At 44.4% G+C, this 15,975-nt stretch overlaps 1 protein-coding gene and 1 pseudogene across 1 annotated transcript in view; both read left to right on the top strand.

Annotated features, from left to right (window-relative positions):
* The first annotated feature begins 5,997 nt into the window (after positions 1-5,997).
* LOC142456074 (dual specificity protein phosphatase 12 pseudogene) lies at positions 5,998-6,765 on the top strand (annotated as a pseudogene).
* Positions 6,766-14,834: 8,069 nt separating this feature from the next.
* FAM133B (family with sequence similarity 133 member B) overlaps positions 14,835-15,975 on the top strand; it is a 36,038-nt gene continuing 34,897 nt past the window's right edge. The window contains exon 1 of the mRNA XM_075558417.1: positions 14,835-14,976. Coding sequence (XP_075414532.1) covers positions 14,953-14,976 — 24 coding nt within the window. The 5' untranslated portion in view covers positions 14,835-14,952. The remainder of the gene's footprint in view (positions 14,977-15,975) is intronic.

The following is a 15,975-nucleotide window of genomic DNA, read 5'->3' on the forward strand; positions in this document are numbered from 1 at the left end:
GTTATATGTAGATCCTTGTAATCGGTTGCCCCTCTCTACCCTACCTTCATGCCACCTTCCTGGTATCGCCACTCTCAGCACTGGTCCTGAAGGGATCATCCGCCCCCGATTCCCTGTGTTTCCAGTTCCTATTTGTACCAGTGTCCATCCTCTGGTCTAGCCAGACTTGTAAGGTAGGATTGGGATCATGATAGTGGGGGGAGGAAGCATTAAAGAACTAGAGGAAAGTTGTATGCTTCATTGCTGCTACCCTGCACCCTGACTGGCTCGTCTCCTCCCTGCGACCCTTCTGTAAGAGACGCCCAGTTGCCTACAGATGGGCTTTTGGTCCCCACTCCGCACACCCCCTCATTGACAATGACATGATTTTTGTTCTTAGGCAGTGGGCTTTTTGTTTGTTTGGCTTGGTTTGTTACAGTGAACTGGGAGATAGAACAACAGCTCTCAACACCACAATTTGCCAATTAACTGGGATGTTTGATGAAATCATGACCCTGAATTTCCAAACTAAAACTATGACATGTTTGCAAATAGGACGTCGCAGCAAGTGAAAGCACGTTGTGATTGGTTTCTTGGAGATGAATAGCCTGGCTATTTTTCTTTTTGCTTTAATGAACAGCAGGAAGTGATGTACAATTAAATAAACGTTTTAGCAGAATGTTTTAAACCTTTAAAAGACTCCTTTGCAGGCTTCTAATGTTAAGAATAATAATAATTAAGAGTAAGCTGCACCTTACTGAGTTCAGTATTCAATCAACCAGTAGTTACTGAGCATCTCTAGTTGACTGTGGTTAGTTAGGATCGGCAATGTGACGATGAGTAGGGTGGTCAGCTTCTAGAGCAGCAGTTCTCAATCTGTGGGTCGAGACCCCTTTGGGGGGGTCATACAATCCTTTCACCTATTTCCGATGGTCTTAGGTAACCGAGACACCGCTCCTCTATCCGTCTCCAGCCAGGTCCACCCACATGCAGATACGCCCACATATGAGTACCTGGTGTGAAGACTCTCATCCATGCTACACCATGCTTCAAGACAAAATTTCATTTATTTGTCATTAGAAATAAATATTTTACAATATATAATGATATGTTTTTGTGATTCATCACTATGCTTTAATTATGTTCAATTTGTAACAATGAAAATACATCCTGCATATCAAATATTCACATTACAATTCATAACTAGAAAAATGACAGTTATGAAGTAGCAACAAAAATAAGTTTATGGTTGGGGGTCCCCACAACATGAGGAACTGTATGAAAGGGTCGCGGCATGAAGAAGGTTGAGAACCACTGCTCTAGAGAATGAGGGATCTGCCAACCCAAGCCCACTGCCACGGAGCTGGTTGCAGCTCGTGCAGACTGAGCTATGGGGTTGCTGAGGCTGTGAATGCCGACAGAGCAGACTGCCCATCTGCGCACCAGCAGGGCTCCTGGAGAATGGGGCCCCTGCCCATGCCAATGCGTAGATTCCCATTCACAGCACCTTTGAGGACAGGGTAGAGCTGTCTCCGGGGGCTTCAGTAAATCTTTTTTCTAATATATATATATATATATATATATATTTATGAGAGCAGGCCCTGTCGTTCTCCTGAGGAGCAAGGAGTGGGTCGGAACCACTGAGCTCTCACTGAGCCACTGTGCAGTCAGGGCTCCTGCTCCGAGACCACCTTCCCTTAGGACCCTCCTTTTCCAAAGAGCCTGAGTGTCGCCGGGTGACCACACGGCTTAGCTTGCACACACTGCTTCATAAAGACCACAGCCCAGATGCCCTCTGCCACGGCTTCTCTGCCACCCAAGGGGGCTGCCTGTTAAAACGACTCCGCAGCACCTGCAACACACCTGTCCCCAGCTTCACCCTGGTTGTCTCATCCTACTTCCCTAGTGACAGAGTAGGCTCCCAGTGGTGGCGGCTAGAAGTCCTAGTTGGAAGGGCTACAGTCTTTCTGTGTACTTTCCAAATTTTCTCTTTCAGCAGCAGGAGTCTCCCCCCACCCACCCCCCAATATTTGGCGTTCCGTGGTTTGCGGTCTTCCCCAGGTTTTCCCAGGGTGACTTTCTCTCCTTAGCTGCACTGCCTGTCTAGAGGAAACCTATGACCCCAAGACACGGACCCTAAGACCCAAACACCAGTGCGTGGGCCTGGGTAGACCAGAGAAACAAATCCATGGACGTACGTGTGTATAAGAAAGAGATTTATATACAAGAGCAACTGAACATTGAGAAGACATCCCAGCCCAGTCCAGATCAAGTCTGATATTAGCCCATATGTCCGATACCAATCTATAGAGTCCTCTTCAGACTCAGGAAATACACGCAATGACCCCGAATGTAGAAGATTGCAGTCCAGTGGGTACAAAGTCTTTGGATCCAGTGGCATTGGAAACATCTCAGCGCTGGCAGGGGCCTCTATGTGGCTTCTCCAGCTTCAGTGATCTGGTTGCATCTGGATGGGTCTGTGTGTCTTGTCAGCCGCTATTTCTCCCAGGGAGTGTCAGAGACAGAGAAGTGTCCCCCACCTCCAAGGAGCAAGTACCAGATTTCCCAGAATTCTCAGGAGAAGGCCAGGCCCACACAGAGGCCTCGTTGGCTGTGATCTGATTGACAAGCTAGACTCCACCCTGACACTCTTAATCCTCAAATTGACAACCGATTATATATCTACCACAACTATGTAAGACACATACCACATGACCAAGTTAACATAACAAATAAGATCTCTTTAAAAAAATAATAAAGCTCCATTCAGTCCCATCACAGGTACGGTGGTGTTGCTATGAGACGCCCTACAGTGGGGTTGGGCTCATAGCTACTCTGAGCACAAGTGAGCGAGACACAGCCTGCTCCATCCGGCCTGCTCCGCACAAGTGTTCCTCAGCCCAAACCCACTGTTGAACCTCTTTGTCACTGACCTCTCCTTTACCGAGCATGAGGTCCTGCTCCAGGGACTGGCGACCATGTCTTTTGTGCCGACTCAACTGGATCCATAACCTTTCCTCTGGAGAATTCCCAGTGTCAGAGATGGATCCCCGCGGCTATGCTTGTGCTGTAAGCCCCGTGGTTGTGGACACCGCACATGCAACAACCAGATTGTCCCCAAGAGGCTGATCTGCACTGAGTGGTGTCAGTTCTTATATACCAAGTACAACTACATGTACGTTCCCAGCGCAGGTGGACGTGTGTCTTCTGTGTGTGCAGAGGAGTATGAGGGGACAATTTGTGGAGGGAGAGGACATGTGCAGAGAACCTCTGGCTCCTGTTTCCTGGATCATGAAATCTGTCCCATAAGAACCTTAAATGTCTGTTATTGGGGGATGGAGGGATATTTGCTTTTTTGATGACTAAATTTTTTAGATTCACAAAGCTAATTGCTCACTTCTTCAATTTGCTTGACCAAACAAGGGATACAAAAAAAAAAAGTTTTCTTTCCAGAGGCAGAGGAGATGGGCTGAGGAAAAGATTGAAGGAGCAGGGGAGGGTGGGAATGAAAGTCAGAACAAAAGAGGAAGAATTGGTCTTTGATTCAAAAAAAAGATCAAGTTTAATAGGAAGGCAGACTAAGACAGTGGTGTGTACAGACACACAGTGGCTTGTAGATTTTTGTGGTGTCAACTTTCCTTGATTCATTTAATAAATATTTTTAGTACCTATTACATGTCAGATACTGCCCTTGGCACCAGGATATGGCTGTAAACAAAAACACACAACAATCATTGCCTTTGTGGAGTTTATTTTCTAGTGAGGTACAGTGGGTGAGCATGTAGGGAGGAAACACCGGGAAAGGTGACAGAGTGCTGGCGGTGGGGACCGCAAGTCCAGTGGCCAGCGAAGACCTCCTGGAGAAAAGTTCTTTGGGTCAAAGACTTTAAGGAGGAGGAGCCAGGGAGGGAGCCATCGGTGTAAATGCCTTGAGGCTGCAGCATGACAGCTGTCTTCAAAGACTAGCAAGCAGCTAACATGGCCACAGCAGACTACGCCAGAAGGCCAAGTCAGGCGATTCTGCAAAAAAGTGCATTACTGAGGGAAGCGAGTCTTGCAGGTACTCCTGGGCCAGGCTACAGAATTCACTCTATAAGATGGGCAGCAGCAGAGGCATGCCAGATGACCTGGAATGTTTTAAAGTACCACATTGGCTGCTCGATGAAGAACCGACTTTAGGGGGCAGGAACGGAAGCAGGCAAGCCAGTGAAATCATGCAGGTGAGAGAATGGTGGCTTCGAACAAAGTGAAGGTGGTGGCGGCACAAGGTGGAAGCTAAAGCTACTTTTGAAGCTCGTGCTGACAGTCTGATGGTAGCCTTGAGAAATAGAGAATAAACTGGGCTCTCACTAAGGATTTTGACCTGAGCAAACAAAAAGATCAAATGTCCGCTTACTGAGATGAGAGGAATACAGGTGGAGTGAGTAGGTTTTGGGGGAAGACTAGGCGTTTGATTTGAATATGTTCACTTTGAGATGCATATTAGGCAATGAAGATGGGATGTTGAATAGGCAGAGACTTGAGTCTGGAATCCAAGTAATTGGAAGGAAAAATTGGCAGTTGTCAGGTATGGGTGAGTGTAAGTCTGGGTACTTTAGAGAAACAAATCCACTTAAACTCATGTATAAGAGAGTTTTATATAAAGGTTAAGTGCACATTAAGAAAACATCCCAACCCAGTGCTGCCCAAGTCCACAAGTCCAACATTAACCCATATGTCCAACACGAATCTACAAAGTGCTCCTCCATCTCACAAAACAGATGCAATGATGCCGACTGCAGGAGGAAACCGAGTCAGTAAATGTGTAAGCATCTCAGTGCTGGCAGGGGTCTTCACATGGCTTCTCCAGCACCCAGAGCTGCATTGGGGTAGGTCCACGTAGCTTCTCCTCAGGGACGCCTTGCAGGAAGTGAGTCTTGCCAGTTAAGGCAGGGAACAGGCTAAGGCAGCTGCACCCTGGTCTGACCATCAGAAAGCAAGAGACCCGAGAATTAAAAAGGCAAGGCTCACCGAGCCATTTATCCCTCCGCCCTTCAGTTAATCCCACATGTGTTTATTTGCCGGGTTGGCACAATACACTACCTCAGTGAGATATTCACTCCATACATTGAATGAGATCATCAAAGAATAATATAGAGACAAAAAGAGGAGCTTCCAAAATGAAGCTCTAGAACACCTCAAAGAGGTTTCCAAAAAAAAAAAAAAATCAGTGTGAGGTACACTAGGTGAGCATGATAGCCCAAAGTCCAAGTGAAGGAAGTGTTTTCAGAAGAGTCATCACAAATGATTGATCAAGTAGAAGGAGGACAATTGAGTAAGCAATGTGGAGGAGATGAGTAACCTTAAACAGCAATCCCGATGAAGTAGTGGGGGTAGACGCCGGGGGGAGTAAATTCAAGGAAGGTTGCTTAGTAGTGTGTAGGAAATATCAGGCATGCAGTAAAAAGTGATAAATATAAAATGTCAAGGGTGGCGTGTGCCAATGTTGACTCTAAAGAGATTTTGCTGTTCAGCATATTCTTCCTAAGATCAAGAATAAGGAAAAGATGTCATCTTTCTTCATTTATATTCATTATTTCCTGGAAGCCTTGACGAAGGCCAATGGCAAGAAAATACAAAACACCCAGATTGACAAGAGAGGACAACTGTCTTTACTGATGTGATAATCGATGTTCAACCCCCAGAGATCTACCAAAAGCACCGCTACCACAAGTAATAAGTTTAGTAATTAATTCATTTCATCAAAGTGATATATTTCAAAAATCAATTGTGCTTTTATATATGTGTAAACCAAGATGGTAATCGAAATCTAAAACCAAAGTGAAAAAATAAAAACTATAGTAGCATCAGATAAAATTAAATATGCAGGGACAAATTTAACAACACATATAGAAGGCGTAAACATAAAAACGATCACACATGGCTTAGAGAAATTTTTAAAAGACTTAAATAAGATTGTATGTTTATGGATCAAATATTGAAGTTAAATCATTATCTCCAAAGCGATCTTAAAAGTGAATGTCACCGAGGCAGCTGAAGGAGGCAGGCATCACCGCTGCCCTGACAGTGGGCACAAGGAAACTGGCTTCCAGACCAGGTCAGGGGAGGAGGGCATGCGGTGTCTCTTGGTGCTGGTGCTGGATAAACCCGAGACCGACCTGCTCAGTCACCCGGACCGCTGCGTGGCCTTCGTTGGCCAGGCCCTTCGGTGTTGGTACACTGCCACTCGGGAGTTCAGAGAAGTGTCGCTGTAGTGACTGCTTTAGATGAAGACAGACTAACTTACGTTTGAAAAGGCCTACTAAGACCTTCAGGCTGTCAAGCCAGAGGCTAAGATGTATGAGGAGTCGAGCGGCCACTGAATTTATACCAAGCAGTGGGCTGTGAAGTGGATGCCGCCAGTGCCACATAGAAACACTGTGGTTTACAGAACGTTACAGAGAAGCATCCGGAATTGCATGATTTACCTCAGGAACTCTTGGCTGTCAACCCAACCACCATAGCACAAGGTTTAAAAGATGAGGTTCGGTGCTACACATTTAGACAGTGCAGGCGTTCCTTATTTCAAAGTTCTAGTGTTCTGGTTCATAATGAAGGAATTGGTCCCATAGTCTTTGCTCCAAGAGAACGACGCCATCGTTCATCCTTACAGCGGGGAGTCAGGCTCGGAGTACATCTTCCCTCACGGAACCCAGCCGGTGGATGGCATCGGCTTTGTTGGGAGGGATGGTGCCAGGGCTCCGGGGGCAGGTGGGTAACACCTGCTTCTCAAATACCTACGAATAAAGTGAAAATGCTGCTGTTTGGGGATCACAAACAAGAGAAATATGAACTATGACATTTAATAGCTTCCAAAGAAACTTGCTGCTGATGATTATGTGCTACCATTGTATATTGTCATTTATGACAAATTTTCCAGTTTTTTTAAGTTATCATTTCATTCGAAATGTGAAAAGATAAAATCACTTGATGTGACTTGGAAATTACACGCTCATTAGTTTGTTTTAGAGATAGAATACTTTATGTAGAAAGGAGAGCTTTTAAATCATGTACATTTTTTTTCGTTTGCTATCAGAATCTTCTATGCCCGTGTATATACCATGTCCTCCTGTATTCTAAAACATTCTGAGTTTTGGAATGTTAGCTATGTGACCTTAAAGTCTAGATGGACAAAACTATGTCTAAAAATTAGAAATGCTCATGTCTTAGTACATATCCTTTTATCTCCAGAAATGTAAAGTAGATTTGGTCATATCTTTGAAATTTATTTCCCTCTTGCTCTCTTTTTGAAGGGACATTAGAAAATCTTAAAAGCTGTCTGGATTTTTCTTGAAAACATTGAGAGGCACCAGTAAAAATATGTTTTCCCAGTACAGTTTAGAATTTGAATCATCTAAATTTCTAGAAAATCATGTTTGTTATATCTCTTGAAGTAATCTACATAAAGATGTATTGATATGAGGTATGTTTTTAAAGATGATAAAGAAAACTTTTTTTAACTGGGGACTCTTAGAGCTCTTATAACAGTCCATACATCAATTCTATCAAGCATATTTGTACATATGTTGCCATTATTGTAAGAAAACAATCTTAAAACACAAAAATGGGAGTGATTTTAAATATAAAGAAGAGATACTTAATTTTTTTTTTAATGCCTGACTTCATTTTTGAAATGCATGGGAGTTTTGTGGGTGATTCTTGAGAAAATCCTCACCTAGGACCCCGGCCTTTGAAAACTTCCAAAAAATAATCTTTTCTTGTGGGAATACAAAGTATCACTGTTAAAGACTGATAATTGTTCTCGAGTTAGTTTTGTCAGCTCTTCCCAGAATAACACATTAAAAAAAATTTAACGGGATCATAATAAAAATCCTAACTGATATATTTATACAACTGCTTTGAAAATTTATATGGACGTTCAAAGGACCAAAACAAAATAATTTGGGGAAAAAAGAAAGAGGAAATTTAATGTTTGATTATATCTAAATTAAATTCTAGAAAAGTCAGATATTTCAAAACTTAAGTAAAAGCTAATCAATATAGAAAAACATTTTTAAAAAACAAACAAAAATAACACATAAAAACCTCAACCAAAAAGAAAGCAGAAAATCTGAAAAACTAGAACAAATTTAAATGGATCACAGGGAGACTAAATGATAGGGTGCAACATTTTAGCTTAACGACATCAGCAAAGATCCACTTTCCAATGCATTCGGCATGTTAACCAGGCTCTTCACATGCCTTGTCCATGGTCAGAGGGGATGCACCTGGCACTTAATCCACATGTACTGCCCTTCACTTTTTTTAAAATTTGAAACAGCATTAGAATGGCAATCAAATGATAAGCTAGTATATTTTTACCTAACTGCCATAGTCAACTTTACAATGCTCTCTACCTGATAACAGCGTTTCGCACATCCCATAACTGTGATCAGAGAGCATTCACCAGAGGCTTAATCCCTATGAGGACCCTGTAAACAGATTTTAGGCTTCCGCGGTCATCCATAGCCTTTTGCCAACCAGGTGTTAAGACTTAAGCTCTGATGCCATTCTCTCCAATTAAGTCTATTGGACCAATGGTCCCTTGGGGTGTGGCAGGAGAGGTTGGGGGACTGTGGAGCTAATGCCCATGCGTGCAAGAATGAAGAAAGGTTCTAACACTGACTGCGATGACTGCACACTGTTCTCGATGTGGTTGAACTATTGAGTCGTGTGGTATGTGGATTCTATGCCAAGAAAGCTGGAGGGAAAAAAGATATACAAAAAAATAATGAACCACTTGTGACCATAGGGCATTATTTTCCCAAGGACAAAGTTCAAAGGGGCTAGGAAAGAAGGACTGGGAATGGGAGACACAGGGAGGAAGGGGGATCAGTGAAAGGGCACTGGGGGTTACAGTCAATGATGTGAATGGAGAACTGATCTGCTCCGTAAATGCTCACCAAATTTACAATTAAGCTTTATTAAAGTTTCTAATAAAATCACAGTGGCTAATTAAAACACATTAATGTTTCTCAAATTAAATTAAAAGCTAATACAGATAGTATTGATGCAAGAATAAATATGTAGATTAAAGGAACAGAATAGAATCCAAATATACAGTCACACATAGAGTGGTGACTTGATTTTTGACAAGTGCCAAGATAACTCAAGGGGGAGAAGGATAATATTTTTGACAAGCGTTTCTAAATCAATATAGAGGGAAATGAACCTTGACTTTTACTTCACACCATTAAAAATTTTTAACTCAAAGTGGATCTTGGACCTAAAAAATAAGAACTGACACTGTGAAACTTAGAGAAGAAAAAGATACAATATTTGCTACCTTTGGCTGGTAAAGATTTCTTAGCTAGGACAAAAAGGAAAATAGTTGAATAGTTTAAAAAAAGGGGAGACTTCATAAAATGTTTAAACCTTGACTATTTGATATTAGTAAGAAAATTAAAAGGCAATTTCACATATTGGGAGGAAAAAACTTGCAAAATATAGATAAAGGAATAGTGTCTGCCTGTACACCTCACCCCTCCCGCCCCCCAAGGCCACCTGGAAAAGGGCCTTGGGCCCAGGCCATTCTTTGATAAGAAGGCTGAAATTGAGTCTCCCCCCCCCCACCCAGTTTCTTCTGTTTCTTGCACCTGTGGGGCACCATATGGCACCCAGTCAGCCCTACTTCTCTATCTGTTCCCTGCAAGCAGAGAATGAGGTCTCCCAATGAAGGCATTAGGCAAACATCCACTTTGCAAGGGCCTTCCATGGGGACAATTCTCCTGACCACGAGAGTCAAGCTGCCCCTATGGCTTTCTGAGACTGAAAAGCTTTATGGGATTAGAAAGCCTATCTTCCTTCTGCAGAGCAGCTGGCGGTTTCAAACTGCCGAACCTGTGGTTAGCAACCCAGTGCATAACCACTGTACCACCTGGGCTCCTTTGTTGCTCACTAGTGAAACTGAGCGCCCGCTGTCTCTTCTCTACGTGAGTAAAGCATTTATCAGTGCACTACTAGAGCATGTGAGTGTGTTCTCTTTTAGTGGAGACCGCTAATCCTGCTGTGACAATTCGTATTTGCATAAATAATCTGATTTTTAAGTGGGCAAAAGTTTTGAGTTTACCTTCACCAAGTAAGTGAGATAACAGAAAAACAGAGCCGAAAATATGAGAGGGTTTTAAAAAAGTCATGGGAATATTCCATGACCTTTTCATTCAAATTTTTCCACAGTTTTTTTTCAAGTGCACTCCACCTCATTAGTCATTAGGGAAATGCAAATTGAAAACACAATGAGTCCCACCTGGAGCACAAAACAAAAACAAACCCAAACTGAGGCAGCACTACACATCTGCTAAACTTAAAAGTTTTGACAACTCTGAGTGTTAGTGAGCATGTGGTACATCAGAAATTCTCATCCTTTGTATGAAACACGAAAGAATACACTCACTTTGGAAACAATTGGTAGTAAAAGTCTTCATATATTTATTATCCAGTCCACTGATCCCACTTATAGGTGTTTACAGGGAATAAATGAAACCATATGACCATACAAACACTGTATCTGTTCATTGTTCATTGTTGGGTGCCATTGAGTCATTTTTAATTTATAGCAACTCTATTTATAGCTCCCTACAATAGAACAAAACACTGCCTGGTCCTGCCCCATCCTCATAATTGTCCCTGTGTTTGAGCTCTGTTGCGGCCACTGTGTCAACCCATCTCACGGAGTGTCTTCTTTTTCTTGCTAACCCTCTCCCGAGCATGATGTCCTTCTCTAGGGGCTGGTCCCTCAGAGGACTCGAGTCCCTCCAAAGACAAAGCACATGAGAAAAAGTCTCGGCATTCTTTTGTCAAAAAAGCATTCTGGGACCGTACTTCCAACACAGATTTATTTGTTCTTCTGGCAGTCCGTGGTATATTTAATATTCTCCACCAACTTCATAATTCAAAGGCATAAATAGAAATGTCCACAGCAGCTTAATAATAGACAAAAACTAGACACAAACGAAGCATCCATCCAACGGATCAGCAGGTTGTGGCTTCACCAGCCAATGGATACTACTTAGCATGCAAAAAAGAACAACTTTGGATCCACACTACAACATGGATGAATGTCAAAGCATCCATCTGAGTGGCATGATGAGACATAAAAGGTTATCCTCTGTTGGAGGGAGGAAGCTTGATGGCGCCAAGGTTAAGCACTCAACTATCGGAAGTAACCCTGGCAAACCCACCCAGCTCTCCCTGCAGGGTAGGAACCTGGGGGGACCTGGCCATCTGTTTCCATGAAGAATGCAGCCTAGAGAAATGCTTGGCTCATTCTGCCCTATCACAAAGAGTCCTAGGAGTGAAAATCAGATGCCAGCCGTCGTTTGGGGGTGTAGGAAGAGAGGGTAAAGGTTACATTGCCAAACAGCATGAGGGAAGTCTGAGAGGGATTGAAAACAACAGCAGCATCCTATACCCTGATCACCGTGAAGCACGCATGTGTCAAAACTCATCAAATGGACACTTACCGCTGGCAACTCTCATTATACATAAACTACATCTCAGTGAAGCTGATTTTTAAAACATTAAAAGTGTTTCCTTTCGATGTTTTCAAACGTCGGTCTGAAATAGTTTGTCAAGAATTTTTATAGCTCATGAGTCACCTCAATGGGAATGTAATCAGAGGGAAGTTATAGTGAAACTGTCCCTCAGGGTCTCGGTGGAAGCTCTCCTGAAAAAGAGGGATTCTCCATTCTGACTCACGCTGTTGCGTTCCCTGCCTTCAACCAGTGAGCGCTCTTAAGTGCGGGCCTTACAAGAAGAACATTAATTAAAGTGGATGGCTACTTGGTTTTCATGATGCAAAATCTATTTAAAAACCCCTGGGGGTGGGGGAAACCCTGGGGGAAAATACGCACACACAAACAAAAAAACACCCAAGATATTCATGTTTACTGGGCATTGTTTTTATTTCCCTCTGTGTAAACAAAATTACAATCAGAAGTTAAATGGTGCATGTGAAATCAGGGGAAAAAGGTCTAAAAGATATATAATATTTCATAAAATGAAATAAACCGGTCAAAGAAAATACAGTGGAAAATAAAACTTCCAATTCCAACAATCTCAACTCACTGATACTATAACCTGAATTACCACTAAGGATTTATTATGTAACCTGTTCTAAAATTTCTGGACATGTTTCAACATATATATGTAATAAGTTAATTCATATGAAATTGCCATTCTTTCAAGTTAAGAGTTGCTGAATATTGACAACTAATATAGTTCAATAAATATATCCTCTCATTTATGCACAGCCTATCATGTTTATATAGTGTTCTAGAATTCTCTCTCTTAATAATGTGTAGTGGCCATTTTTTCACATCAACACTTAGAGCTCCATCACTGTTTAAATACATACAAAGTTCGCCACAGTATAAGTGTGCCATACTTGGTCTCCTCCTCTGACGGATATTTAATTTATTCATTGTCTCTTGTCCTCTCAGTGAACACAGTTCACAATGGCCAGTGAACTTTCAATGCTTCCATCTCTAAGGATATGACGCACGCACACCATTAGTCAGATACCTAAGTTTGCAGACTGAGCGTCTGTGCCTCTCTACTTGGATGAAATTCTCAAATATCCATCCAAAAACAATGACAAGTGTGTGAAAGTTAACTCTACTGTTAAGTTTAAATATTGACCCAAAGTCATACAAGTGTACATAATCTTAAAGCTGAAATTTGAGTTTAGCTTTGAGTGTCATTCAACTCCAAAGTCCCTCTCCCCGGAAATTACTGTCAGCACTGAAAGTCCTTTGAGTGTCCCTAGGTAGAATTTTGACTCACGTCAATGCTCATGGTATTGTTCCTAGTCAAATCCCATTTGTTCCTTGGTATTCAAGGCCACGTTCCTCTGTTCCAGTGTACTTTTCCAGCCTTGTTTCCTCTCTATGGTCTATGTCCCCACACCTGATGACATGCCCCTTTCCTTCCACGCTCTCTCTTCCCTCAGTCTGGGATACCCCCTTCCTTCCCAGCTGTTCTTTTGGAAGTCTTCCCAGTTCACTTCACATTCGTTCTACTCCGTCCAAGAGGGTCCCGAGGCATGGGAATCAACTTTTGAGGCCACACAGCAACGATGCTACTTGTTACCACCCCCACCCCCTAAAGGCAGGGTCTCGTTGGGAAGAACAGCACATGCTTTCAAGTTAAGCACACCTGCCTTTGAGTCTTTCATTTCTCTGCTTTCTTACTGTGAACTTGGGACACACTACCTTCTCTTCGTTTCAGTTTTCTCATCTGGCAAATGGTATGTTAACCCTTAGTTATTTCTGGACCATTTCCGAGGACACGTAAGTCTATTAATAGAACACATCCTGTAGAGGATATCAAAATATGTCTGGACTCTTTTATGGAGTCACTGCGAGTTCTCTCCTGAGAAGGCCGGACGGACCCAGCCTTTCTGGAGTCCACTGAGATGAGCTCCCAATAGCTCTGCCTCCGCCTTCAATGAAGTCTGCTCCTCATCACCTACAGGCTTTTCTACCCTTGCTCGGGTTTCCTCTCCTCATCTCGTCTCTCCGCTCCATCCGGGGAATGACTGTGTGTATTACTAGGAGAGACTTCAGGTTCTTGCTGGGAGACAACAACAGAAAACAGAAGCCTATGGGCTCACAGAATTACTGCATTTTAAAAATCTGCGTTCTTTGTAAATTCAGCCAGAGGGTAAAAGCAGGAAAGATAACAAGACTCTAAAGAGGATTAAAAAATCAAACCCAAGCAAAACATAAGCACATATTCTCCCATGGGGAGAAAAATGCACATCATAATGGGTTGTTAGAAATACTGTCAGGTGCCTTGAACATTAAAAGTACCATAAACGTGTCATGGGGGGAAATAAAATGCTCAAAGAGCCTCCCCTTACTCTTTTCTAGAAAAACATGTACTCAGCGTGGGGGCTTACATTAGAGGTAGTTGGGAAAAAGGAGAAATGAAAGATTGGAGACGCTCAATTAACATGGAGAAGCCACATGGGTGACTAGTCCGGAATCAATGTTTCGTGGGTGGTAGGGACACCAAGGCGGCATGTGTGAGGATCTGACAACGTTTTGAGCAAGAAGATGGGAGTTTGGAGCACCTGCTGTCCAGTGCAGTCTGAAACGGTGAGAGGGGAAATAAAGATTAGGAACAAACTTTAAGGGGTTTGCTCCCTTTTGGGCATGTGGGAAGTATGAGCTCCAGTTTGCACTGTCTTCAGAAAAAAGATCCAAATTGATTTTCGATTACTTTCTAATGACACTCAGCTGAGATAAACCCAGAGGGGCCGAGCTTTATTCAAGTCTTGTAAACTCCTCTCTGGGACCCAGGCCTCCCTTGCAGTTTCGGGAGAGCCAATCTAACGTATGTAAGCAGAATAAGCCAGGTCAATGCAGTCTCCCCTACCTGGCCGACCTTGTAAATAGACCCCTGTAAAGAAGAGATTGTTTCTTAGTCATTTGTGTCCTGCTCCAGCTCTAGTTTCCAACCATCAAGTCACTTACACAAAGCTGATGTTCAATAAATACCTGTGAATTAAGACAATGAATGCTAGGTGAATGGAATTGAACAAAAAGGGGCAATTTTGTTAGTCCTCTGTTGCTCTCCCACCAGAAGTTCTACTCCTCATTTTATCTCCATCACTTGAACAAGTACCAAGCCCACCGTGTTAGAGAAATCTTTGTATCCCTTACAGGGTGTGTTTCCTACATCACGACAGGAAGAAAGAAACAACCCAAGGCCAAAGCGAAGGGCCTCGCAGGTGGTTGCGGTTGCCGGCGTCTTCTCCTCCGCGCCGGCAGGGGGCGCTGTGAGCGTCCGCGGCTGCCCGGGCGTGCGCGGCGCCGCTCTCGGGGAGGGTTGTGGCGGCGCTGAAAGAACTGCGGCGGGTCCGCTGGGGCGGCCTCTCGGGCCGGGTGTCCATCACCACTTGAGCCCGCACGCCTCCAGACCTCCGGCACCATGGGAAAGAGAGACAATCGGGTGGTGAGTACCTAGCCGGCAAACTCGGGGCCGGAGGCTTTGGGGCTCGGCGCAGGCAAGCGGGACCCTGCTGCCTCCCCGCCCGGGGTGCGGGCTAGCGGCCGCGCTCGGACTTCAGGCCCGGAGACCCTGCTGCCTCGTCGGCCCTCGACGCGCGTGCGCCGCGCACGCAGTCGGCGGCTTCAGGCCCCCATTCTCCCCCTCGACCCTCTGGCGCCCCTGGCTGCCTCCTTTTCCGCCCGTGCGCGGGCCATTGGTGCCCCGTTTCTAGACTGGCGTGAAAGGTTGGGAGAGGTTCCGTAGGTGCCGGAGAAGTCCGGAGCCCGCTGGGGTCTCAGCCACATGCCGGAGCCCCGGGCCGCGCCGCGCCGCGCCCCGCCCCTCTCGTGAGCACCTTAGTGGGATGGAGGTGCGTTGCGCAGCACGTCGCGGGCACGGGTAGCCCTGGGACGCAGCTCCTGCACCCCCAGGGCCTGCAGCGCACCCACTTCCAGCGGCCGGTGGGCTCCCGTTGGAGAGTCGTGAGGGCAGCATTTGGCTTTGTGTCCCCAGCCACCAACGCTGCCCAGCACGTGCCCTCGTAGGCTTTGGGAAGGCTGGAGCAGCGGGAGACTTCGGCTTTGGTGGCCAGCACCGACCCGAGTCTCCGTTCTGGGCCCCCAGGAATTGGATGAGCCTAGGACAAGTTGCTTTTCTCCTTTGATCCTTAGTTTCTTTTCCTCATGTGTAAAAAGGGATCGTTGATATTCATTCACCCCCTTTTTAGATGATACCAAAGACAAGAGAAGATGCCCAGGCAAAGGCTGGACCTGAAAGTTATTGTTTTGGTAAAGGAGACACATCAGTCATTCACACAGAGAAAAGCAGTGGTACCTGGTAGAGACTTGAGGTTCTGCAGGGATTTAAAAAAACAAAGCCAGGTCCCCCGACGGGTACGGGTTGGGGTGGGATAAACTTTTCAGAATTAGAAATGGCTGGGGAGAGTTGGAGTCTCCTCCTCCC

This window comes from Tenrec ecaudatus, chromosome 9, assembly GCF_050624435.1.
Source record: "Tenrec ecaudatus isolate mTenEca1 chromosome 9, mTenEca1.hap1, whole genome shotgun sequence".
Classification (NCBI taxonomy): Eukaryota; Metazoa; Chordata; class Mammalia; order Afrosoricida; family Tenrecidae; genus Tenrec; species Tenrec ecaudatus.